The following is a 26,662-nucleotide window of genomic DNA, read 5'->3' as shown; positions in this document are numbered from 1 at the left end:
CTCAAATAAAGCCATTGATTCTTCAAGTTCAAAGCTTATTAATAATAATGTACAGTTGAATCACACTGAAATATGTAGACATGAATCATGGTTTTATTTTTCTGCTTCCGTTTTCTTCTTCAGTCACTGTTTAGCCACAGTTACTTTTGTTCATTTATCATTGTGAAATATAACAGTAGTATGAAAAGTGCATGAAGTAAGCGTGTAGTATAATAATTATAAAGCATGTAGTCGAATTACCACTGGTCAGGCCCAAAAGTGAAGCATGACAGTTCTCTCGAGCCCACCACAGTCTGTTCGGATATGCCAGATTTTAACTGTCTATTTGCCTCAGTCACCCCTTCCTTAATATCAGGCTAATCTACCACCTGCTTCCCATGTTGTAAGGATTAAATGAGTTAAAACATGTGACGAGCTTACAGCAGTGCCTGCTTGTGGTAAGACCCATAGTTTGTGTTAGCAGTGTCAAAATTACCTGTGACTTTCTTTTTGTCCTGCTGTATCTCTGCTTTTTTTCTTTCCTCTTATTTAAATGTGGTCAGGATTAATTTCAATTTACCAGTGTATTCACAACTTGTATTTCTGATCCTCTGTCTGTGACTATTTTCCCCTTTAGACTTTTCTTTAGTGCAAATTTTGTTCTGTCTGAAAATCTTTTTCTTTACAAAGAATGGTTGAAGATTAGATAGAATGGTTGAAGTAGGTTGGCACTGGATATAGGATTTCATTTAGTGGAAGGTCATCATTACTTTGCCTTTGTCTTCTAGAGAGGAGTCAGATCTCAGTCTAACTCCTTTGAAGATAATCTAGTTTTGTTTTTTTCTCTGTTTACTCTTGAAGTTTTCTTTTGCTTTGAGTTTTTGTTTGTTCTTTTGTTTGTGGGGTTTTTGGTTTTTCAGTTTTCTATAATGTATCCAAGCATGGATTTTTAAAATTTATCATTCTTCAGATTTGTGGGCATCTTGAGTTTGTGCATTGGTTGTCCTTCATCCACTTTGTAAAAATTTAAGCTGATGTTTCTTCAGGTATTGTGTATGCTGCTTTCTCTTTATGGAACTCTAGTTAACATTCTATACCTTGTCTGTCCTTACACTTTCTGCATTTTTCATCTGTCTCTCTTTCCATCACATTCTTTTCTTTTTTTTTTTTAATTTTATTTATTTATTTGGCTGCTCTGGGTCGTAGTTGTAGCATGTGGGATCTAGCTCCCTGACCAGGGATCGAACCTGGGCCCCCTGCACTGGGAGCTCAGAGTCTTAGCCACTGGACCACCAGGGAAGTCCCATTTCCATCACATTCTGCGTGATTTCTTTGGAAATGTTTTCTAGTTTACTACTCTGTTCATCTATGACTAATCTGCTGCAAAATGAGTTCTTAATTTCCGTAATTGTATATTTCATTTCTAAAAAGTCTTTTTTTAAGTCTGTGTGTCACTTTTTAGTTTCTTATTCCCTGTTTTCAAGCTTGTTTTTTAGTTGTCTAACCAGGGTAGGCACTGCTACCTTTACCTATATGTCTGATAATGCCAGTGTCTTACGTCCTTGCGGCTGTCCGTCACTCACACTTGTGCCTGTTTCTCACTCAGGAGGTCTTATCTCTTTGTGTGTTTCTGGTTAGCGTTTGATGTTATGTTTGAGAAGATATTTGAAGGAATAATTCGGAGGCCTGGGTTAGATACTTTTCTCCAGAAAACGGCTTTTGTGATCTGCCAGGCACCTTAGAAGGTACTACGACTAGTGTAAGCTTACCTTCATCTAGCCCAGCTCAAGCTCTGTGATTGCTTAGGTCATTGAGAAGGCTTGGCACTGGGCTGCAGTTTGGTTCATCCCTACCCGAGGACGTAGCCCCGTACGTCCCAGCCCAGAAGATGGTTGGGGTAGGATTTGTTAGATTCCACACCTTCCTTGGACTCAGATTTATTTTTAACATCCTCACTTCAGGAAGCTGCTAAAAGAGTGGCTCAGTTTTGCAACGGATTCTTCCTGTTTGACAGACAGAAGTGGCTTTGAGTGCTGACGCTGCATTGCTTATCTTTCTTGCCTTCTTGGTTTTTGCCATATATTCCTCACTGAACGTTAGCTCTTTACAGTTTTTAAGAAAAACCAGTTTTTCTATTTCATTGTCTAAAACAGTGCTGTGAACAGGGTTTATGCTCTGTAAGAATTTATAGAATTAATGTAATTGATCCAAGTTTGGAGTTGTCCTTAGTGAGAGGATTAATCTGAATTGTTAATTAGCTAGTTAATTATTAGCCTTCTGTTACTGGAAGCTCAACTTTTTCTATTTTTTAGCAGCTTTACTGAGATGTGAATTCACATACCATACAGTTCTCCATTGAAAATGTGCAGTTTTCTGGGGTTTTTTTTAGTATATTCACAGGGTTGTGCAGTCATCACTGCAGCTGATTTTAGAACATTTCTCCTCCTATAGGAGCCCTGTGCCCACTAACTGTCACTCTGCACTTACCCCCATCCTGCCTCTCTCCCAAGCCCCGAAGAACAGGTCATCTACTTACTCATCTCTGGATTTTTCCTATTCTAGACATTTAAAAAAACGGAATAATACAATATGTGGTCTTTCGTGACTGGCTTTTTTAACTCAGCTTCGCCTCTTCAAGATTCACCTGTGTTGTGTGTATCAGTAGTTCATTCTTTTTTACAGCTCAATGATATTCTCTGTATGGATAGACTGCAATTTGTTTATCCATTTGTCAGTTAATGGACACTTGAGTTGCTTCTGCCTTTTGGCTATTATGGATAATGCTGCTGTGAACATTTGTGTACAAGTTTTGTGTGGATGTATGTTTTCGCTTCTCTTGGGCATATCCATAGAATGGAATTGATGGGTCATATGGTAACTGTTTTACTTTCTCCTGGAGGTGTATATAAAAGTAGAATTACTGGGTCACGCGGTTACTCTGTGTTTAAGTTCTTGGCGAGCCACCAGACTGTTTTCCAAAGTGGCTGCTTCATTTTACAGTCTTACCATTGATGCAAATGCCTTCCAGTTTCCAAACATCCTTACTAACAGAAGCTAGGTCGGCATTTGGGAATATCTTGTAGTACTTTTTTTTTTCTTGTGTTTGTAGATGCTGAAGAGTCAATAGAGTATATCCCAAGACCTTTAGAAAGCTGTTTTAGCATGTAATTTACCCATTAAATTTAGTTAAGTATGACTGAAGTTTTTAACCTAATGGAGAATTATGTCATGTGCCATTGAGTAATAAGAGGCTAGACTAAGATATTTTAAGTAAGTAATACAGAATGATGAGCCAAGTTCATTCACTAGCTTAATGACTTCATATCTAGCATATTGGTTTTTCTTTTAAAAAAAAAAGAGGCTTTTTGTTTTAAAATAATTTTAGACTTAAAGTCTAGAGTATATGTAAAGATACTATAAAGTACCTGATGTACATTTATCAAAACTGAGAAATCAGCATTGGTGCAGTACTTTATTTAGACTTTATCAGTTTTATCACTGCTTTCTTTTTTGTTTAAGGATCCAATCCAGGATCCTGCATGTAGTTGTGATGTCATTTTAATCTCTCCAGTCAGTGACAGTTCCTCAGCCTTTGCAGTTTTTTTCATGACCTTCATAGTTTTGAAGAGTCCTGGTCAGGTATTTTGTAGAATGCCCTTCCATTTATGTTTGTCTGGTATTTTTCACAGTTAGATTGTGGTTGTGGATTTGAGGAAGAAGACCACAGAGGTGATGTGCTTTTCTTGGTGCATATTTCAGCATGGTGTTGATGTATCTTTTTGCTGGGGATGTTATCCTTGAACACCTAATTAAGATAGTATCCTTGAGTGCTATATTTCTCTACTACAAAGCTACTATTTTCTCCTTTGTAATTAATAAATATTTGGAGGGAGATACTTTGAAGCTTTGCAAATATTCTTTTCCTCCTTAAATCTTTGCCCACTGAGTTTAGTAGCGTTCATCAATGGATCTTGCCTAGAGCAATTATTATTAGGTTTCCTGGTGGTAATTTTCTATCTCTTTCATACCTTCTACATTTATGAATTGGGATTCTTCTCTAAAGAAGAGTTGTCTCTGGAATTCCCTGACGGACCAGTGGTTAGGACTTTGAGTTTTCACTGCTGAGAGCCCAGGTTTGATCCCTGGTCAGGGAAGTAAGATCCCATAAGCCATGCAATGCAGCCAAAAAAAAGAAAAAACAGTTGTGTCTTCCCCCTTGCTTACTTATCAGTTCAATCATCTATTTCAAAATGAAACTCATGAATATTTACTTTATATGAATTATAATCTCACAATATCATTATTTACTTTGTTCAGATTGTTCTAGTTCTCCCCATCGGATCTCTTTCATGCATTCCTGATATAAAAGGATAGTCCAAGTGCATCATGTATTTTTCCTTCTCAGCCACTGGAATCAACCACTTCTCCAAAGAGCCTGATTTGTCGTATTTTTAAAATAGTGTTTAGAAGACAAGATCTGGGCCCTAGATATGCTAATTATTACTAGAATATCACTGCTTCTAGGCCGTCTCAGTGGACAGAGCTTGGAAAGATATGTATAAATACTAACATATACATATGCATCTTTATTTATGTTATCTGTCTACATTTTTTTTAAATGACCAAAAACAGTGATATCATAGTGACTGATAACTTGTGAGTCTAATCCCGCACCAGTAGACCTGCTTATTTCTAACTTCTTTCCCTGACAGTGAGAAACATGGCTCTCACTATAACTTTCTTTGTATATATTATTACACATTTATACTATCTGAGTAATACAGTTTCTGATTGTGCTTCAGCAAAATCATAAATTAGTACATAAAGCATTCTGTAAAATTGTTCTAGAGCACTCATAAATAACAGATCACCTATATCTGTATTAGTATATATAGAATTCTGCATACTCTAAAAGCACCTTCAAGAAATGACTTTTAGAAAGAATTTGAAAATCAGGTGTGATATTATTTCTGACTTGATCTTTTGCTTAATTAGTTATTTATCATTTTATATATTTTAGTTATATGACAACAAAGTTGTATTCTTAAACTGGTTTAGGTGTTTGGGTTTGCTTTGAAAATCTTTTGTTTGTTTTTTTAATAGGTCTTAACTTGCAGAGTCAATTTAATCTGGAAAATGTCACTGTTTTCAATACCAATGAGCAGGAAAGCACCTTGGGTCAGAAGGTGAGGCTGATGTGAAATCAGCAGAACATATTTTAAGTTTGTTATTGAGATAACTAGGACTTCCCAGGTGGCACAGTGGTAGAGAATACTCAGGAGACATGGGTTCAATCCCTGGGTCAGGGAAGATCCTCTGGAGAAGGAGATAACAACCCACTCCAGTGTTCTTGCCTAGAAAATTCCATGGACAGAGGAGCATGGCGGGCTATACAGTCCATGGGGCCACAAAGAGTCAGACCCGGCTGAACATACGTGGCATTGAAAACAGTCCAGGGTTGGCGAATGGTTGGACATTCTTTACCTGCTCTTCATTTAGGAGCAAGTTATAAAGTTTAAAAGTTTTTCAATTAGATATAACTAATATTTCACATTAAATTAATCAGAATACTTTACTTAATTTATCTCTTAAATTGTAATCATTGTCAATTTGGAAATGATACTGACTTTAAGATTTTTCCTTTCCCTTTTATGTATCTTTTAGGTATTTCTTGGACTATTCTATGTAAACTAGTTGTTTAAAATTTTTCAGTATGGAGCTGGACACCAAGCATATCCTAAAGTGTTCCCAGATAATAAGTGTTATGTGTATGAGTTGGGGAAGATTTTCAGAGTTCAGTTAAAGTTGGGGACAAAAACTACTTAAATTCCCTTTGAGAGTTAGTTACTGTGATTCATGGAGTCCTTAGTGTACTAATGATCCTCTCACTTCTCACAAAAGATCGTGGTGTACTATATTTCCAAATCATGTTTTGCCATAGATTCTCTGTTCATGGAGAGAATCTACTGACCGTGTTTGGAAAAGTACTGGTTTAAAACTTTACACTGTGTCTTCATGATTATCTTATTGTCATACGGCTCTTGAGTTCTTGGATCCCTGTCATATAGAATTCTCTTCTGCCTGACAACTGCTTCATGACCAGATGTACATTTTTTGAAATTTAGCACACAGAGGACAGAGAAGAAGGAATGGATGTAGAAGAAGGTGAAATGGGAGATGATGAAGCTCCAACAACTTGGTGAGTGTTTAGAAGTTCAGATTTCTTGATTTACACAGAAAATAACCTTAATGATTTACCAAGTAAAAAGTTATGACCAACCTAGACAGCATATTCAAAAGCAGAGACATTACTTTGCCGACTAAGGTCCGTCTAGTCGAGGCTATGGTTTTTCCTGTGGTCATGTATGGATGTGAGCGTTGGACTGTGAAGAAGGCTGAGCGCCGAAGAATTGATGCTTTTGAACTGTGGTGTTGGAGAAGACTCTTGAGAGTCCTTTGGACTGCAAGGAGATCCAACAAGTCCATCCTAAAGATCAGCCCTGGGATTTCTTTGGAAGGAATGATGCTAAAGCTGAAACTCCAGTACTTTGGCCACCTCATGCAAAGAGTTGACTCATTGGAAAAGACTCTGATGCTGGGAGGGATTGGGGGCAGGAGGAGAAGGGGACGACAGAGGATGAGATGGCTGGATGGCATCACTGACTCGATGGATGTGAGTCTGAGTGGACTCCGGGAGCTGGTGATGGACCAGGTAGCCTGGCATGCTGCAGTCCATGGGGTCGCAAAGAGTCAGACACGACTGAGCGACTGAACTGAACTGAAGGTAGAGAGAGGAAGGAGGTAGGAGAATGTAGACAAGGAGGAAGGAAATAATGCTTACAGATTCCTTTTATTTGTAATTTTATATATATGTCTTAAAATTTTAACTCCTAAATCACTAATGGACTAAATCAATTGGTTTCTGAATTGTGTGCAGGCAGTCTGTTGTTTAGGTGTGGCCGACCTTATACAGATGCCTAACGTTTGAAAAGCTAACCACAGGCAGCTCCTCCCTTTCTCCCTTCCATTTCACTTTGTAATCATAGTGGTATATGGGTCACTAAACCTAGTTCCTGTTTCCTGTATAAAATTACAGTGTTTCTTGGAATATTTGTCTACGCATGAAGCTTAGCAAAGATGCTAACTATAATCCATACGTTCAGCTTTTTAAGGTTTATTCAGAAAGAATGGAATAAGCTAGTATGCAATTATGTTTACAGACAGAATTAATTTTAAGTGGTGATGTGGAAATATTTTTGTAGATATTGGAGGATATGAAGTAGTTGATACTGCAACCATTTTTAACATATGGTTAATACTAAAAGACTTAATTGGCTGTTTCTAATAACAGGATTTGCTGATATAAAGTCTATATGTCTGTTTTAAAATCAAAAGTTGAAACAGTTTATAGCATAATGATTGCTTACAAAATTAGAAATTAGAATATGTGTTCACACTGAAGATTTGTAATGTATCCAGATTAAACTAGTAACGCCATTTTTGTAATCCTAAATTGATATATACCTAATATGTTTGTTCCCTACTAGGTCTCCTTAACTTAGTGTGTTGGTTGGGATATAGCACCTTTGACTTTTAACATTAGAGTCAAATGAACATTAGTTTAAACCACATAGAAATTAACTTCTTTCTCATGTAAGAGTCTGAAGACAGGTGCTTCAGGGAGGTCGTCTGGGCACCCAGGTTCCTTCTAACCTCTTAGTCCACTGTCCCTGGGTATTTGCTTTTTTTTCCTGTAGTCTTGGATGGTTCATCATCACATCTGCCTTCCAGCCAGGGAAAAGGGAAAATGGTGAAAAATGGCCCACAAAGGACATGTGACTCCCGCTCCCAACTGACTGGGCAGAATCTAATCACACCTGGTGCAAGAGAGGTTGGGAACATAGCCTTAAATTCTGAATGTATCCAGCCAAAATTCAGGGGTTCCACTACCGAAGATAAAGACAGAGTGAGGGTCTGAGAACCCCTGAAATTATTTATAGTTTATATAAGTATTTTATGAATTTGTATTCTTCTCAGGGGAAAGAGGCCATGGCTTTCATTAGCTTTTTAAAAGAATTTGTGCTCCAAGGAAAACTAAAGCATTTAGATACTTCTAAAAGGACTTAAATGATTTATTGAATGTAACATTTGTTTTATCAGCTCCATTCCAATTGATTACAACCTGTACCGAAAATTTTGGTCACTTCAGGATTACTTTAGGAACCCTGTGCAGTGCTATGAGAAAATCTCATGGAAAACTTTTCTCAAGGTGAGTTGCCGTTGTAGAGTACCAAAAGCCCATTATTTTATAGCTAATGGCAGAGTCAGAACTTGACTCTTGTCCAGCATACTTTTCACTATTTGGTTCTTGTGCCCATTATGTTTTTATGCTTATTTCATAATATAGATGGTAAGCTGTAGATTACTATGTAAACAGTTGATTTTGAGAGTAGTTTATAAATTATTTGAGGATTTAAAGGTTAGTAGTTACAGCTTTGGTTTTTTATATTGGTTTGATTTTTTACATAGTATTGTCAACATGCATTGGTGAACTGTTTGCAGACTACATTCTGCCTTTATTTTGCACAGAATTATTTTGGCCTGTCCTGTTAGAACAGGACTCTACAGACTGTGGCCTTGGACCACATCCAGCCTAATGCCTGCTTTTGTAAATAAAGTTAATACAATATTGGCAAACAGCCACACCAGTGAGTTACCTATTATCTGTGATTGCTTTTGTGCTATGATGGCTGACTTTTGTAGTTGAGACCATTTGATGAGTCATATGGTCTAAAATATTTGCTGTCTGACTTGTGCAGGAAAAACTTGCTAACCTTTTTTTTTTTTTTTTTTAAGAATTCTCTATTTCTTTTCTTGGCCACTTAAAGATCAGTTTGTCCTTTTTGTTGTAATAAGAATCTAAAATTAATAGGTATAGCTTTTAAAAGTAGAAAAGTATGTATTCTGTGTTACTTTTTAAAGTTTTATATGCAATAAAGTTTTTATTTTATATGCAGTACTTTTTTTTTCCTCTATAAGTGTCCAAATTGAGATTAAATAGTAAGTGAGAAGTCACTTGGAATTGTCCCTCAACTGGATAGGGTTTGACATCATGTTTTTATTTAGTCGCTGTCTTTAGCACAGAAGAGGCTTGAGAGTTCCCACTGCTGATTAGACAGCTAACTTTACTGACAAATTTCTTTATTCTCTCAAAACATTCCCTTCTCTGTTTTCTCCTTACACATACTACTTGAGAAATCACATATCTTTAGAAGTAGAGAGCTTATTCCTAGTTTTAGAATAACCATAAAGTCTGACACAGAATAGTTTTATCCTGTTTTGCTGTCATAATTTTTCTTCCTTAATGTGCCTTCAGTATGCGTATATGGTTAACTGGGAATAAATCATAGATTATTTTGATATAGAGAAGCACTAAGCAAGTGATTGGGCAGCAGTGCCAAATTAATTTGTATTTTTATTTTGCAGTATTCTGAAGAAGTCCTAGCTGTTTTTAAGAGTTATAAATTAGATGATACTCAGGCCTCAAGGAAAAAGATGGAAGAATTGAAAACAGGAGGAGAGCATGTATATTTTGCAAAATTTTTAACAAGTGAAAAGGTATGAATCTCCTTTTTTCATGAAGCACAGTAAGAAATATTTTTTTTTTATTTAGATGATACCCTTGTAAGTTAAATACAGTAGAAAAGTTTCTGTCTTTATTTTTTGTTAAAACTGATAAATGTTAGTTTGAGAGTCCTGTTTTTTTCTTGTAGAAGTAAGACTGATTTCAAAGGTAAACAGTATTGTTCTGCATTGTCTGTTTTGTAAATTTACTTTAGAATAAGTGGGTTTTAGTTACTTTCAAGTACATATATTTGAACTTTTAGTTAGGATTTAATTTGCATTTATGAAAATATTTTGTAATTACCATTTAGGTACAAACAAGGGGCTTTAAAATTCCCTGCTAATTTTATTTATACAGTTTAATAAGTAAGTTTTTTTCAGTTACAATGCTAAGGGATTGTGTAAATTTCTAGTCAGGATGGCACATTGAGTTTGTTCCAGCTCACTTCTTTTGCTCCAAACACATAGCAATGATAGGTAAAATATAAAAAGAGAAAACCACAAAGACAAAGTCGGGCTTCCTTATCCAAAGCTGGATAAATATCTTCATGAGCCAAAACTGCCAAGTAGTAAGTGAAAAGAAAGCCTTGGGCCTCCTGGATTCTATATTCCAAGCAGGTGGTGGCACCCAAGGGTTTGGCTATAAGTGAGACCAGGTGGTTTCCATGTGGGACGAGCAGCCGGAGCCACATTCACCTGTTGGAAGCCAGAGACTGGGGTGGAAATTAACCCACTTTTGAAAAGAAGCTAAGATAGATATTACCATTCTTCTGCCAAAGGCTGTCCTTCCATTCAAAACTCTCTGATGAATTCCGAAACCCAATGCTAAGAAAGATCGCTGACAAAATCAACTATTGATGTATATGTTCCAAAACTTTAAAATACATATGTTTTGGATAATCAAAGAGATCACTGACAATAGAACATCCTTTGAGAATGGGAAATTGTGAAACTGAAAAATTTGAACAGAAATGAAATAAACAGTTTAATATGACAACTAACTGAGAGTCTTAAAAATGAAAAATATGATCATTGAAAGCAGAGCACAGAGAATTAAACAGTAGATTAGACATAGATGACAAGAGAACGAGTGATGGAAAGTTGACCCAAACACAGCACAAAGAGACAGACTTTTTGCTAACCTGAAAGCAGTTAGGAGCCATGGATGATAGACTGAGAAATTCGAGCATGTATTTAAGGAGGATTTCCAAAGAACAGAAGGGAGAGAATGGTGGAAAAACTAAGGGACTGAAGGAAGTCCCAAGTTTTCACATTGAAAGCGTGCTGCAGCTGCCAAGCAGGATAAAGAAAGGTGAATCCATACTTCAGTACATTATGCCGTTACCTATGAGTATAAAGAGAAAACCTTAAATAGGCTACCAAAGAGGGGAGAGGAAAAAAAACCCACAAATATACTGGAACAGAGTCCTAACAGCTATCAACAATAGGTACCAGAAAACAGGGGAGAGAGATTTCTGCAGAGGGGAAAAAAAACAACAAAAAAAAACCAAACTATCTAGAATAGTGTCTCCTTTCCTGACTCTGTGAGCGTTTTCACCAGTGCAGACAGCGTGAGCTTTCTGGGTTAAGTGCTGGAATCCCATTAGGTAATATTGTGACAGAGGTAAAAGCAGCTTTTAGAAGCCTAAAACTTTTTACAGTATGGAAGAAGAAAAGGCACAGAGAATTGCAGCGAAGAGTGTAAGCAGTGACGCTGTGCACGTTTACTTCCATTTCTTGCCTCTTAAGCAGCAAGTTTATTTTAAATTTCAACACAGAACCCGTCTTGTGCAATCTTCATATTTTCCCCGTGTATTTCCAGCGTACAGTGCAGGCATTGATGAACCTTTAGGGCTCTACTAACTGCAGTTTGTTTGAAGACTTTTGCTGACACTCATGCCAGTTTTAACGTATGAGTGTGTTTCCACTCATCTGAAACGGCAAACACAATTACTAAACCTTTTATCAGTACAAATCAAACCAACCTGAAACGGTCTGTGGGAGGCCTGAGCTGCCATCTTTCTTGTAAACACTCTTGTACTCTTTGGGTCTGACGCAGGGCAGCTCCATGAATATCAGTGAACATAGTGGAAAGTTTAGGGCATACTCATCATTCTTTCTTGTTTTTAGAGTCCCTTCCATTTGTGAGTCAAGCCATAGTTATGCAAACAAGATAAGAGAGTAAATCCTTTGGGGCTGCCAAGCAACCATGACTAAAGATAGGGTTAAAAAAAAAAATACCCTGCCAGTGTAGGCTCTGGATTTGGAGCCTAATTCTAAAGAAGAATAAATTCTAAAAGAATTGGCAGAGATGACTGGTTAACTGATACAAAGATAAGAATAAAGCTGGAATGAGAAATGACCCATTGTGACTATGTTATTAGCCAGAGTAATAGAAATTAATAATAACTATAGCAAAAGAACCATTCAAAATGTTAGCTCCTCTAGAAATGAGGGCACTACATAGTCAGGATTTACACAGAAACATAAGTCAGTATATTTATAAGTGTTGACAGGCATTTGAAAACAAATATTCACAACGAGGGTGGTCACTGCCGCAACTTCCCAGGATTATGTAGGAACTCGGTGGTCCCTTTAAACAATTGAAGAAAGAACTGTAGTACACTTGAGAGAGGTTATGTTTTCCTTGAAATCTCTCAGGATACACAGTTGATCAGTTTTATACAGTATACTCATTTTTTTATTGAGAAATAGGCAGCTTCTGCAGCAATACTACTTTTATATCAAAGACTGCTGTCCTGTTCCCTACTCCCTGACAGACAAGTCAGTGGGCTTTCACAGAAAAGGCTAATCAACAGAAAAAAATTAATGTTAAAATTGATATATTATTTTTTTCAGAAATTATTAGGCAAACTGGAGGTTATATACAAGCACTCTTACTTGAAGTAAACATTCTCAACTACCTCAGATAAGGCAGGTAGAAGCCCACGTCACCAAAGGCCCAAGAGGAAATCTTAGATTCATGTGCTAGATTGCTGTTGGTCTGTCTTCCAGGGAATAGTGGTTTCCTTTTAAAGAGATTTGCCTTTTATAATCTTACCCTTCTAGTTTCCTTGCAGTGCATAGCTAAGCTTTGTAATTCCATTGGTTTGCATTAAGAAGCAATAAAAATAGACCTAAGAAGCTTTAAACTTATGTGGAAAAGAGAACACAAGAGAAATTTAACGACTGGAATATAGAGCACATGCATAATAATTTGCATCCACGGAGGATGTGTATAAGTAAAAACTGAAAAAAAGTTGAAGTATTAAGGTGGAAGGAGACATACCAGGCAAATACCAACAAAAAGAAAGCTACATAAATACAAATAAAATTTAAGGCAAAATACGTTAAGTAGGATGAAGGAATGCATATAAAAGGAATGAGCCACCAAGAAGATACCATACATTTACCTGCACTTAATAATATACCCTCAAAATATATCAGGAAAAACTTCAAACAATATGAGAAATTGGCCGGTCCACAGTTATAGTGGGATATTTTAAGTGCCTTCATCAAAAACTGATAGGTTGAGCAAACTAAAGATTCGTAGGTATTTGGAAGATTTTAGCAATAATGAACTTGAGTGCCTGATAGTTCAGGCAGACCATGATTAACAGGTATATGATAGGTTTGCATAATAAAAAATAATCCTGATGTATATATGGAAACTTGTACACAACAATTAGAGATAATGTTTTGAGTACACATGGAATGTTCACAAAATTTGTGTACTGGGTCATAAAGGGAGTCTTAGCGTATTTCAGAGATTTCTTATTGTGCAGAATACACACATTCTCTGGCCACAAGGCAATTAAATTAGAACTATGAAAAGGATAGTTTTAAAAGATGTGAATGTATGGAAACATGAAAAACATTCTCTAGGAACTAAAGAGGAAATCACAATGGAAATTCTAAATTTGTTATAAATATGTTATTACACAGCAGATTGGAAGTATTTTATGTCATGTGTGTGGGTCACAAAGTGAGAGGTAAAAATATTACTTGAAATGCACTAATGAAAAGTTTAAGAAAGAATGAGAATTTAATAAGCTCAAAAAGATACAGAATAAGCATTGAGAGAAGTAGACAATAACACAAATTAATGAAATATATAAGAAGCTATAGAACATAGCAAAACCAAAAGCTTGAAGAGAAAAATATTATAAAAAGAATTTTTGTAACAGTTTTCATAGAACAAGGCTGACCGAGGAAAAAATAAACAAATACCAATAAACATTGTTAGCAATAAAAATAGGAGTAATTGGAAGTCAAGAGACAATAAAAATAGGAGTAATTGGAAGGCAAGAGACAATAAAATGTGTAAGAGATTATATTCTGAACTGCTGTATTTTTAGATCTAATGAAATAGTAATTTTGTAGAATAATTAATTGCCAAATGGATTCACAAAGAAATTAAAACCCAGAATAAACATAGAACAAGGAAATAGTAACCAAAGTGACACCTTTCAAATTACATCAGGCCTCTTATTTTTTAAGGTAGATATTATCAGTACCTCAAGGAATAAAAGAAAGGCAACCTAGGTTCTTATATAAGATTAATGTAACTTTTAAATGAAATCACAATAAGGACAAAACGAGAAAAATATGTATATATCAATTTCACTTATGAATAGGGATGAAAAATATATTGTAAAAACTAATAAATCAACTAGTTATTTTTTTAAAATAAAGACTAAATAATAACTAGTACTTATTATAAAACCAAATCAGAAGGGAATTCAAAAGAATTCTCAGTAATTTCAAGAACAAGACACGGGTGTCTACCAACCATATTTCTGTTCAGTGCTGTAATGGAGGACCTAGTCATTTCAGTAAGAGAAAACAGAAAAGAAACGAGAGTTGTATGCCTCCGAGAGAAAAGACTGCACTGTCTGTATTTGAAGGCAATAGAATTGTCTACAAAGAAAATCCGAGAGAACCAACAGACTGTTTCAGTTGAGGAAGATTAAGCAAAGTTACAAAAGGAAAACATCAGTAGTGTTCCTGTTAAAATGTTGTTTAAAACAGCAGTGAAGACTAATACCTGGGAGAGATCTTCATGGAGAAAATGATAAAAATGAAGAGGTCTGATGACATTTATAGATAGGAACACCCATTGCTACTTCTCTCCAAATATGTCCATAAGTCCAGTGTGTTTTGAATCAAATCCAAACAGGCTCTTTAAAGGAACTTGAATAGTTGATCTTAAAGTTTTTATGGAAAAGCAAACGCCAAGAGTAACTAGGAAAATTTAGAAGAAGGTGGGAATGGTTGTCCTGTCAGATGTTAAGCCCTATAAAGGTCTAATAACTAAAACAGAGAGTAAGTATCAGTACAGGTATGAAGAACAAAAAAGAACTAGAACTAGACAGCGTGAAAAGACAAGCCATGAACCAAAAGGTATTCACCACATCCAGAACCAAGAACGATTACTCTCCTGAATATTCCTTTGACAGAAACACAGCCACAGGGAAAACTGGAAAGATGGTATGCACAAGTAACTTACAGATATAGGAACCTGCATGAGCTTAGAAAGGATGCTAAACATCTGTAGTAGGTAGAGAAACTTAAATGATGAGATAATCACGTCACACTACAAACTGGCAAAATTTAAATATCCTAACAAAAAATATATTGACAGAATTGTGGGGAACAGAGAGCTAGCACACACACCACTGCTGCTGCTGCTGCTGCTGCTGCTAAGGCGCTTTAGTCATGTCCGACTCTGTGCGACCCCATAGACGGCAGCCCACCGGGCTCCCCTGTCCCTGAGATTCTCCAGGCAAGAACACTGGGTTGCCGTTTCCTTCTCTACTAGTTGAGTATAAATTGTAAACAGCCACTTTGCAGAGCAATTTTATAATAAAGAGCAAAGTAAAACTCCTTTTCTAAGAAGTGGGCCCTAGAGAATCACACAAAAGACTCATTGATTGTAACCTGTGTGTTTGTGAGTGAAAATGTGGGAATGACCAAATGTTGGTAAGTAGGAGACTGGGTGGGTGGTAAACTATGGTAAATCTTTATCCCATTGAGTTCCATAAAGCACCAAAAATGGATGACTTAGAACAGGGGTCAGCACATCGCTCACTGCATGTTTCTATAAGTGAGTATTTATAGAATACTCCCAGCTACACTTATTGCTTAACGTGTTGTCTGGGCTGCTTCTGCCCAGCGACAACAGAGAGGAGTTGTGGTGAAGACAGTACAACCACAAAGCCCAAGATAATTTACAGACTGACCCGTAACAGAAATTTGCCAACGCCTGAACTAGAGCTCCAAGCATTAAGCTGTACATGTCAAAAATAATGTATGAAGCATAGCTTTTTGCAGAGTAATGCATGTATAGTTTCAAACTATAGTATAGTTTGAAAACATGCAAAATACCGTGATATATTATTTACTGATGCCTCATATATATAATAGTATATGCGTTAGAATCATCAACACCAAATACATGGCAGTGCTTGCCATAGTGAAAGGAGCGTCTAGAGGGGCGTCAACAGTTTCGATGATACTCTGTTTCTTTAACAAATGTGGAACAAGTAAGAATGTTAGGATTTGATATGTAATTGGATCGTGAGATGTGAATGTTGTATTACTTAACTGTGCCTTTTTGAACTTTAAGAAATACCCCATAATTTGAAAATTAGGTATTTTGATCTCATGTGTTAATAATGACAAATTAGTTAGGAATTTGATCAAAGAGAATGCTCTTAATATTTTGTTTTCTAGCAAAGATTTTTTTAAGTATTTTGTATTAAAGTAACAGAAATGGAAGATTTCATATTTCAGTTTAATTTTACAAGGGGTATTGTTTTGCTTTTTAATTTTTTTATTAGAATTTTCAAATGTGCAGAAAGGGATATTTTTTACTTGTACAGTTTATTGACAGAAAGGCACATAAAGATAGCTAATCGTGGCCTGAGCCTTTTTAGGTTTAGGATAATAATCAGGAAGGCCGAGGCCTGAGCCTAAGAGGTGCAATAAAAACAAAGGACAATAAACGGCCCTTTATTCACAAAACAGACAACAACAAAAATATTTGACCCATTGCATCATGTAAATGTGTCTTTTAAAATAACTGAAGAAAAGTAGAACTAGAAAATGTATATTGTGGCAGAAGGAATACAATTGAGTGTTTCAGTTTTCCCTCTTACTAACTGCTATGTGGGTCATTGCAGGGGTCATTTTAACTTGTTGAGGCCTTGTTTTCTTAAGGATAGTGTGAAGCATTAGTTTAAATGATCAAACTAGTCTTTCCCATCTGATTCAATGTCTTGTTGACTCCTGTTTTCAATCTTTTTTTTTTAAATTATCATCCAACATAAAAAGTAAATGTGGAAAAGATGATTTTTTTAAAGCTCAAGGTAGATGAAAAGTTCCTAAACAGTGCCTGTTTCTTCAAGCCAGGCAGGAGTTCCAGACTGAACTCCTCAGGGCCTTGCCCCAGTCTGTCCCTCCTGTTTCTTTCTTCTTGTATATATGTGCTCCAACTTTAGGTTTGCTCCTGTGGTTCATGGTTGCTGCTTTTTCCAGGCAGTCTTCCTGGGATAGTTTAGGCAAATAGATGAATGGTGGAGCCTCTCCGTAAATTAGCCAACACTGGAGAAAAGTAGGCTTTGTTGGGGAAACTGGTGTGTTTTATTTTGGATGGAAAAATCTGATCAATTGTCAGTGGGACATTCAGATGAGATGTGAAGTAGCTTCTTAAGGACACAGATCTGGAGCTGAGCGAGATGAAAGTATAGATATGGTATATAGTTTGGTTAACAGCTTATATGTGGTAATTTAAAAAAAGAGTGTAGACTAGAAGAAAAATGCATCAAACCAAATCCTAAAGAAAATCAGCACTTGAGGGAGAAGGAAGAAAGGAGAGGAGAGGAAGAAGATTGAGAACTGGAGGAAAACTAGAAAGATGTGACTTCTTGGAAGCAGAGCATATCAGGCAGGATGAGGACTATGAAGAGTGTTCACTGGATATAACAAGTAAGTCATTGGTGATCTTAATGAAAACATTTCCCGTGGGTTGGTGACGCAGTGCCCCACGGGTTGTGGCAGGCTGAGGACTGGATGGGAGCATTGAATGTAGCCAGTTCTTTCAAGAAGCTTTGCTCTTCAGGGAGGAGAAGGTGAGGCTGTGGGATCTTTTTGAGAGAAGTTATTAAATGCTCAGTGGGAAAGAAGAAAGGGTTGAAGGCAAGCACCAGGGTAGTTACTGATGGGACTTCCAGACAGAAGGATCAGCTTCAGTGGTGATGTTGTGGCAGAGGAACGAGGCGAACGAGGATGTGGGTGCAGTGGAAACATCCAGTTTAGTGAGTTTTTCCTCCTCGTTGAAGGTAGGGGTGGTTACCCACTGAGAGCGAGAGGGCTGGGTAGCAAGTAGTATTCTGCTAAGTGCAGGGGTTGAAATAGTCGCTGTGGAGAAGCCTTGGAGGGTGAAGATGCTGATTAGAGATCAGGGAGACTTCTAAACTGGAGACAGTGCGGTGGTTCCATCTGCATGGCTGTGAGATTTGTATTTTCTTTGAAGCAGCTCTACCTGCAGCCTCGATGGGGAGCCTCAGTGTTAGGATAGAGAAGGTGACCGACAGTTGGTTTGATCCAAGTTGCCCTTTTGCCTGGTAGATGTGATAGAAGTATGGGATGAAGGTATGAAAGAAGTTGGCAAGAAGGTGATTGAAGAGCTAGACCATGTGGTCTAGGGCAGGGGTCCCTTGACTACAGCTCACAGGCCACATCTGGCCCACTTCCTGCTTGTTTTTTAACATTTTACATGTTTATATTAAGTACCTGCAAACTATCCATTACATACCTCTTGACTCAGATAACCTATTTACTCTCTGGCACTGTAAGGAAACGTTTCCTGACCCTTTGTGTAGACTAAAATAGGGTTAGAGTGAAAACAGGATGAGACATAGAGATATGCAGAAAGTAAGGATTCAAGGAACGTAAGTTCTCAGTAAAGTCCAAATATTAAGTACATTGGGCAGTTGAGTGGCAGACCAGGAGGGATAGGAGCTCGTGAGTAAAGATTTCAGAGCTGGAGTGTCTGTGAGTGATGGCCAGGCCCAGCTGGGGCCGTGGTAGTGGGGGACCAAGTAGAAGGGGCGGTGGCGGTCAGTGGAGTTGAGGTCAGGGAACTGAGAGCCCAGGTGGAGATACAGAGCCATCCAGCACCGGAGGAAGGGAAGTCTGGGAGCATGCCATTCAGCTTCCTGGTTAGGGATGGTTAATATGATAACAGAAAAGACATGGGGCTTGCTTAAACAAGAGCCAACCCTGGAGAAGTGGCTGGTGAGCCATATGGCTAATGACTGTTGGCTGCTGCGTGACCAGGTCTCCCAGGATGGCTGTTCTCTTGCTCTGTCTGTCCCCTGCTGGCAGTGCCTGCTTCATCTGCTCACATGACTGACCTTCTGCACACCTGCCCCAGGCCCCACCCAGTGACTTTTCTCATCTTTAGGTCAGAATGAGAGAGGGTGCCGGGAGACAGTGTAGCCCAGCTGCTGGGTTAGTAAATGGAAGCATTGCCCAAGGAACTTGAGACCTGGAGCTGGCGACAGGTTCCAGGGGCTGTCAGGAGTCTCACTGGTTATTCCTGTAGAAACCTCCCATTGTTGCTTTAGGTCTTGGGGGCAGGGCAGCATGCGCAGGTGTGTAGGAGGTCCGTCGTGAACAGGGTGACGGTGAGGCAGACACTGCGGCGGAGGACGGACAGAGAGCAGCAGCTTGCCCTCAGCCTCCAGGGACTGATCAGAGGCTGCCTTCATCACTGAGGTCATCCTACAGGGCGACCACTAGGTGGCAGTGTTGTTGAAGAGCGTCCTCAAATGACCTTCAAGTCCTTTCTCATTGAGATCCTGTGATGATTTTCTCTAAAATACAGCAGTCCGTTCTATTCACGGGAGATTCTTCACTTCTCAATCTTCTCATTTTCTTGTTATTGAGCACCCACCCTGCTGCAGGCACTTCTAGGGCTACAAAGAGCTGCATCTCTTGGCAGTGTTTATCCACGGTGACCCTCCTTTGGCCACTGTTTCTTTGTATGTCATTCTTTCTTGCCTTTACGTTTTTATATGTCTCCTTTTGTTCTGACCTCAGGACCACAGATAGAACATTGTTAACGACCGACATAAATCTCATGGCATAACTGGTTAAGAATCCTAAATGAAGCCTTTGCTATACTCCCCTGGGGCTTGCGCGGTAATGGCTCACGTACAGTGAGTTCTCTGCGTGTTTCTTGAGTTGAAATCTTCCATTTCTGTAGGCGCCACCTGTACCTTTAGGCAGAGTATGAATTTAATGTGCTGTTCTGTGTTGTGCTTGTTTTTTGAGTAGTTGATGGATTTACAGCTGAGTGACAGTAACTTCCGTCGACACATCCTGTTGCAGTATCTCATTTTATTTCAGTATCTCAAGGGGCAGGTCAAATTCAAAAGGTGAGTTAACATAGGTAGTAAATGCCTTATAAACGGCAGCAAAGAGAAAGATTGCTTGTTGATGTATTTGATGTTTTTTTTTTAAATGTACTGGGCTCATTTTATTTGTAAGGCTCACATCCCTGAAATCTAGATAATCAAGGGTTTTTGTAAGATACAAGACACTAAGGAAATCGTTTGAGAGAAGAGGCTGTCAGTGTCTTTCCTGATGAGCACCAGGCAGCCCAGAGTTCTCAGTTGTCGTGGGTGGAGCTATTCCTCACCTCGCTCACAACTTCTCCCAACCTCATTTGCTAACTCAGCCAATAATGGTTTTCCTCCAGACATGGGACTGTCTAGGACATTACAACTGAAAAAAATTAAATCTCTGAAGCACAGAGCCATTCTGGTTTCTTGGACTCTTCAGAAAGCCTGCTCAGGACCCGTGCTGTGGGTCTCGTACCTCCCCTCTGGTGCAGCCCATCCTTCTTGCCCCACACATCCCTGAGGCAGAGCTCCCCATAACTGCATGGAAGTGTGTAGGGCAGTGTTGTGTCAGTTGTGTAAAGAACGTGGCTTTCTTCCTGCTGGTTTGGAATCCCACTTTCCTCACGCACTAGCCGCACTTCAGCTTTCAGACTTGTAATTTTAAGGTAACACATAGGGAGCACTCAAAGAAAGGTGTTCTTATCCTTGTCTGTTGCGGAGGGCGTGGTATGGCATAGTAGAAACGAGGGGCAGACCTGGGTCTGTTAAGCTTCAGACCTAAGCTTTGAGCCCCTGTAGTCTGTTTAACATAGGCACATTTCCTCGTTTTGAAGTTTAATAAATATGCATGTGAAGTTCTTAGATCCTGGTAGTGTCAGCATTCACTGGATGGCTATAAACTACAGAGAACCTAGTACTCAGTGAGAGCTGGACTAATGGCAGCTGCTAACAATTGGGGTCTGTCTGCAGCCTTCTCTAGGGTTCGGGGGTTTCATTTATTGCATTTAGCATGCGTTTGAAAGGAACACAGTATGAGTTATTTGACTGTAACTTGGAGAGGAGTATGTTAATATTTCCTCTGAGACTTTTATGCCATATTGAACTTATTCTAGAAAACAGTCATTGCTCTGTTCATAGTTAATCAGATTGATTCATTGAATGTTTTATTCACCATTATATATTTTAATGGCTTCAATTCCAACCATCTTTCTAAAGAATAAAGTATAAGAACTTCCTCTTACAGTTTCATTGTCATTGTTCTCATTTTGGTAATTTTTGACACTTTACAGTACAGTTTACTTCTCTGTTACATGTTTTGTGTTTCAGACAGTAGATAAACCTTAAAGTTGAATAAACATTCTTGTAACTCAAGTATGCTTTTATTGCTTTGTTTCCTAGTTCAAACTATGTTTTAACTGATGAGCAATCACTCTGGATTGAAGATACTACAAAATCAGTTTATCAAGTAAGTTCATCACGCAACAAACCCATGATTGAACAAAATGAAAATTTAGAATTTTCTTTGTTTCAGCCCCAAATAGGAAAATAAGGATAAAGTTAAGCTCAGGTACAAGACCACAAACACTTCTTGGTTCTCTGCCTACAACCACTCCTATGATGCAGAAAGTTGTTGAAACCTTAGTATATTCTTTCTAATCACAGCTACTATCTGAAAACCCCCCTGATGGAGAAAGATTTTCAAAGATGGTAGAGGTATGTGTTTTATATTTACATAGTCTTTTTAGCACCCCGTAAACTCTCAAAAGGCTTCATTATGAAAATGTAATTTATTTTCCCCAGCATATATTAAACACTGAAGAAAACTGGAACTCATGGAAAAATGAAGGCTGCCCAAGTTTTGTGAAAGAAAGGTAAATGTATACTCAGCTCAAGCAGTATGAGAAAGGCATTTCAGAATATAGCTTGACACGATCAGTTTACATGACATCCGGATCTGTGTCAGTGTGTTCATGTAACAGTATAAACTGTACTCTATAAAAATACAACTGCTTTGATTTACTTCTGTTATTATCAAAGGGAAAATGCTTGCTGTGTACCCACATCTTGTCGTTTGTCCCCTCATGATGAGTGTGATAATATGAAGCGTCCATGTACTTTAGGAAGAAAACAGTAACTAAATTTTCTTGTACGTTTAACATTGTTCCATCTCTGCCATCCATCTGAAGTCCCAGTGTGTTTTCACAGAACGTCAGACAGCAAGCCCACAAGAGCAGTACGGAAAAGAGCAGCGCCGGAGGACTTCCTGGGGAAAGGGCCCAGCAAAAAAATTCTGATGGGCAAGTAGGTAAACCTGGCTCCATAGCGGGGGTGTCATCACAGAAGCTTTTACATTGTGAAAATATTGCTCTAAGAACTCTCCAGGTTTTGTGTTTTTCCAAGTTTCTTGTGTTTGGTATGTACATATATGACCAAAGCAAACTACACCTGATGAGCCTGTAGGGTTCATACGAGACAGAACTTCCGTTTTGTCTCCGGCTTCCAAGGTCCATGGCTATAGGTTCTGCCTTATTTTCCACGTCAGACAGTCCACTTGCTGTCAGATTGATGCGTCGTTTCTGGCTGTTGCAGGGTGCTGTAATCCTTTCATTTCTTCCACCTTCCAGTTAACTACTCTTCTCTTTATACTGCATTCGATTATTTTAGAAAGAAGTTAATAGTCATTATTACTTAATAAAATATATGCTCATATAGAAAATTTGCTAAATACCAAAATGTAATGATCAAAACTCATCGCCGCCCCAAAACTCACTATTTACTCCAACTATTTTTATAGCTTTAACATATAAGGGAATGGTGTCCATAAACAACATATTTATTTTTGTGTGTTTTGTAGTGATGAGTTAACAAGGCTTTGGAATCTCTGTCCTGACAACATGGAAGCCTGTAAATCAGAGACAAGGCAAGTTTAAAATGTTTCATATGAAGTGTTGCTTTTCTCAAATGTTAACTAGCATAGAACTTTTTGTCAGCTATAAGCAGAGCTCAAAAGAAATTTTAAAATTTATTGTGGTTGACTTCTGCTCAGCATAATATAGCTTTCCGTAGAACACCTAGATGTGCTGATAAAATAATTGTAGAAATCACAAGAAAGAAGAATTCACAAAAGGGAGAATGAAAAATCGGAGTAAGAACTACAGGTTGGTTACTTGTAGCTGGGGAGCAGTGCAGGTTGAGTCCCACTTTGGGAACCAAAGAACGTGGGTTTTATAGCAACAGAGCACAGAAAGTATGGCTTCAAGCCTGCAGACTGGTCACTGAGTGCCCCTGGGTAAAGCTGAGGCCCTCAACACACTCTGTTAAAAAAAGGGCCATGCGGAAGGAGCAGGGACTTGCTCACTGGCACAGGAAGCAAGGAGCTTATCCACTCCCACCTGAGATGTGGGCAAAAAGAAAAAGGTATTCCCTGAGGAATTATAACCGTATCTGCTGTTATGTGGCCTCTAAGAGTTTAAACTTATATTGCCCGCAGCAGTGTGAAAGAACAACCTAAGCTAAGAGGGTGAACTAAAAACTCCCAGGCGGATGGCAGAAAGCTTTTTCTAGGGAGAGGGGGAGATCACATCTTCTACCTAATTCACTCAGGGATTCTACAGATAAGTCTAAAGATAAGCGCACCATCCAAACCTAAAACCATGACTAAGAATCAACAGGTAGAATAAGCAACTAAAAGGAACATGACAGTCTCAAAAAGGACCAGGCAATTTGAAAAAAACAAGTAACTCTTCTAGCAACAAGAAATTATAGCCATTTTGTACAACACAGAGAATATAGCTAATGTTTTGTAATAACTGTAGATGGAAAATAACCTTTAAAAATTGGATAAAGATTTGATGTCTTTTTTAAAAAAGAAAACACAGCCAGTTGTCATTTCAGTATGACAAAATTTAAGTCTCTTTGGAGAGACCTTTTAGCCTGCTTGCGTGTATCAAATTTTACTTCTAAAGACAAATTGAAGAAAGATGCAGTTAAAAATCAATCATGCCACCACGGTAACAATCTAAACTAAACTCAGTGTGAAACCATATTGTCTGGGTCTCATTTCAGTTTGGTTCTGGTTTTAAAAAAAATTACCCATGGATGTGAAAACCTCCTGCTTGCTGGTCAAATTTAACTGCTCTCAAGCCCCGGGCCGCCCTCTGCGGCAGCGCTGCTGTACATGGCAGCACACAGCGCTGTGTGTTCCCCTCCAGGCTAGACTGTATATAACCGGGGCCAGGGGCACTACACTGCCCTCCACTGTCCCCTTGAGAAGTTCAGTTTTGCATCACCTCCTTAAAAATCTGAGTTCCTAAGTAATCCAGTTGTAAATCAGTGTGGTTAATACTAGAATCTTTATTGCCTCCATTTTATGAGTATTAAGCACATACATGATCTTCACTGGTTATTTTAACACCCAGGGAATACATGCCAACTTTGGAGGAATTCTTCGAAGAAGCCATTGAACAGGCAGACCCTGAAAACATGGTCGAAAGTGAATACAAGTAAGTAATGTTTCTCATGAGCTGATTTCCTCTATCTTAAGCACCGCATATATACCAGAACACTAAGGGAGACCACTGATACAAGTAGTACTTTTCGCTTAGGTGAGGTTATCTTCCAGCTTCACGTTGCTCCATGTCCTGATTTCAACGACCATTCCCATTTTGACAAACAAGCAACTTAGAATGCTTTCTGTCAGAAGTGGAAAGATCCCCTTAGAACCTGTCTGTCACCTCCTTTCCCTGTTCCCCTTCAGTTCACGGTATGTCCAACAGCCACTGACCTCGTGGGGGCATCCAGATCACTTGCAGAAACTTTTAAATGGAACAGATCTGTGCTCTGGATTCTCTGTGGCTCACTGATTTCTGGAACAGGATCTCTAGTCTTTCTTGCCATACTGTGTACCACCTGTTACTGCCACAGTGGAGCATCTGGCAGATTCTGTTCTTGGTGTCGGTGTTTACGGTCTAGACTACTGGCTGTGTCCTATCCACCAAGGTTGATACTGAGCAAATGAAAGTTTGAACGTTATATAAATTTCTTTAAAAAGCAGATAGTACATTACAGGGTGAAATCTGTTGGGTTTATAAAACATTCTGAAGCTCACAGCTGCAGGCAGCACTGCCAGTGAGGATAGAAACTCAGTGAGCAGTGAGCCTCTGACTGTCTTTCTAAGTGGTGAGGCAGATGGCATCTGTCCTGCACACACAGCATCTGGCCAGTCCTGGACGCCTACTAATTGACCTTTAAATGTCTGTAAACTTTTAAAATGCATTTGCTGCCTATGAACCTGCCCCTTTGGACTCTGCTGGTTTCTATTTGTAAGTGAACTGCATGCTGAAAGGTTCTTTAGGGCTACGGTCAGTGTGAGAAGAATGGTGCCTTCAGCTACTGATCTGAGTGTAGAGTTTCTTCTGGTGAACTAAGTACATTAACTAGAAGAGAATATAAAAATTATAAATAACTATATAAATCACAAGATTGATGTCTCTTTTTATAGGGCTGTGAACAACTCAAATTATGGTTGGAGAGCCCTAAGACTGTTAGCACGGAGAAGCCCTCACTTCTTCCAGCCAACCAACCAGCAGTTTAAAAGTTTGCCAGAATATCTCGAAAACATGGTAATAAAGCTAGCCAAGGAATTACCAGTAAGTAGGAGTGATGAGTGTTTTATCCTTCAGTTGGTGTTCTCTTCTTTTGTAAAACTACTGTTGCTGTTTGAGCTAAGAGCTGAATTTCACTTTGATCATGTGGAAAAAATATGATCCACAAACCCCGTTGTTTTAGAATGAGGAAATGCCTTTGAGTATACATTTATAGGAAGTATCAATACATAAACTGATGAAGTAACTTCACATGCTGTATTAAGTTATTATACTTTGGTTACTCTTCCTGTTGGTCAATGCATCCTATTTTATCACAGGCAGGGCCCATGGGGTGGGGGTAGGCAACTTGGTCTATCTTCCTACTCTGTTCTCTTTTCTAATACAATATGGCAATAACTATACTGTATGCAAGCAACCAACAGTTACTCAGAGCATGTTGTCAAGCACATGGTTGGTCCCCGGTCTGCCCTAGATTGTTGTTACCACGTATGTGCTGGGCACGTGCAAGTCATCGCACCAGGCTTCCTACTGGCTCCCTTCTTCCCAGGCTGGGGTGAAGGGGGTCCTTCCAACCTCTGGTTGTCCCCGTCCTTCCTTCTCCAGGTTAACACTGTCCCACTGTGATCCTTACCTGATGTTCATGTTTAACATTTAACTGCAATCTCTTATCTAAGATCAAACTACCCGCACTTCTCTGATTTTAGAAGTTGGTACTCTAAGACATTCCTTTTACTCATTGTAGCCTCCTTCTGAAGAAATAAAAACAGGTGAGGATGAAGATGAGGAAGATAATGATGCTTTACTGAAGGAAAATGAAAGTAAGAATTGAATTTTCTTGGCTATTTTACAAAATTGGAAAAGATTGGGGTTCTTTGTTGAGAGGTACGTTATTTGATCTACTTCTCAACTTCTACTGTTTATCTCAGCTCTGTTTCTTATAGTGAGGAATCTAAAGCATTGCTTGATAACAACTTTTCCAATAGTGCATTTTATACAATAATATAAAGTGTTGGGAAGGAGAGCACTTACATTTGAATGCAC

At 38.4% G+C, this 26,662-nt stretch overlaps 1 protein-coding gene across 2 annotated transcripts in view; it reads left to right on the top strand.

Moving 5' to 3' along the window:
• The window catches only part of THOC1 (THO complex subunit 1), a 36,949-nt gene that overhangs the window by 9,599 nt on the left and 688 nt on the right, over positions 1-26,662 (top strand). For both annotated transcript variants that reach the window (XM_069568914.1, XM_069568915.1), the window contains 13 exons: positions 5,083-5,165; positions 6,105-6,178; positions 8,140-8,248; positions 9,466-9,597; positions 19,948-20,048; positions 21,414-21,480; positions 21,678-21,728; positions 21,816-21,886; positions 22,221-22,316; positions 22,870-22,935; positions 24,434-24,517; positions 25,516-25,663; positions 26,364-26,439. In XM_069568914.1, the coding sequence (XP_069425015.1) occupies positions 5,083-5,165; positions 6,105-6,178; positions 8,140-8,248; positions 9,466-9,597; positions 19,948-20,048; positions 21,414-21,480; positions 21,678-21,728; positions 21,816-21,886; positions 22,221-22,316; positions 22,870-22,935; positions 24,434-24,517; positions 25,516-25,663; positions 26,364-26,439 (1,158 nt within the window). The remainder of the gene's footprint in view (positions 1-5,082; positions 5,166-6,104; positions 6,179-8,139; positions 8,249-9,465; positions 9,598-19,947; positions 20,049-21,413; positions 21,481-21,677; positions 21,729-21,815; positions 21,887-22,220; positions 22,317-22,869; positions 22,936-24,433; positions 24,518-25,515; positions 25,664-26,363; positions 26,440-26,662) is intronic.

Source organism: Ovis canadensis, chromosome 23 (assembly GCF_042477335.2).
Source record: "Ovis canadensis isolate MfBH-ARS-UI-01 breed Bighorn chromosome 23, ARS-UI_OviCan_v2, whole genome shotgun sequence".
Lineage (NCBI taxonomy): Eukaryota > Metazoa > Chordata > Mammalia > Artiodactyla > Bovidae > Ovis > Ovis canadensis.
Note: the sequence above shows the minus strand (reverse complement) of the source record. Positions and strands in the feature narration are given on the sequence as shown.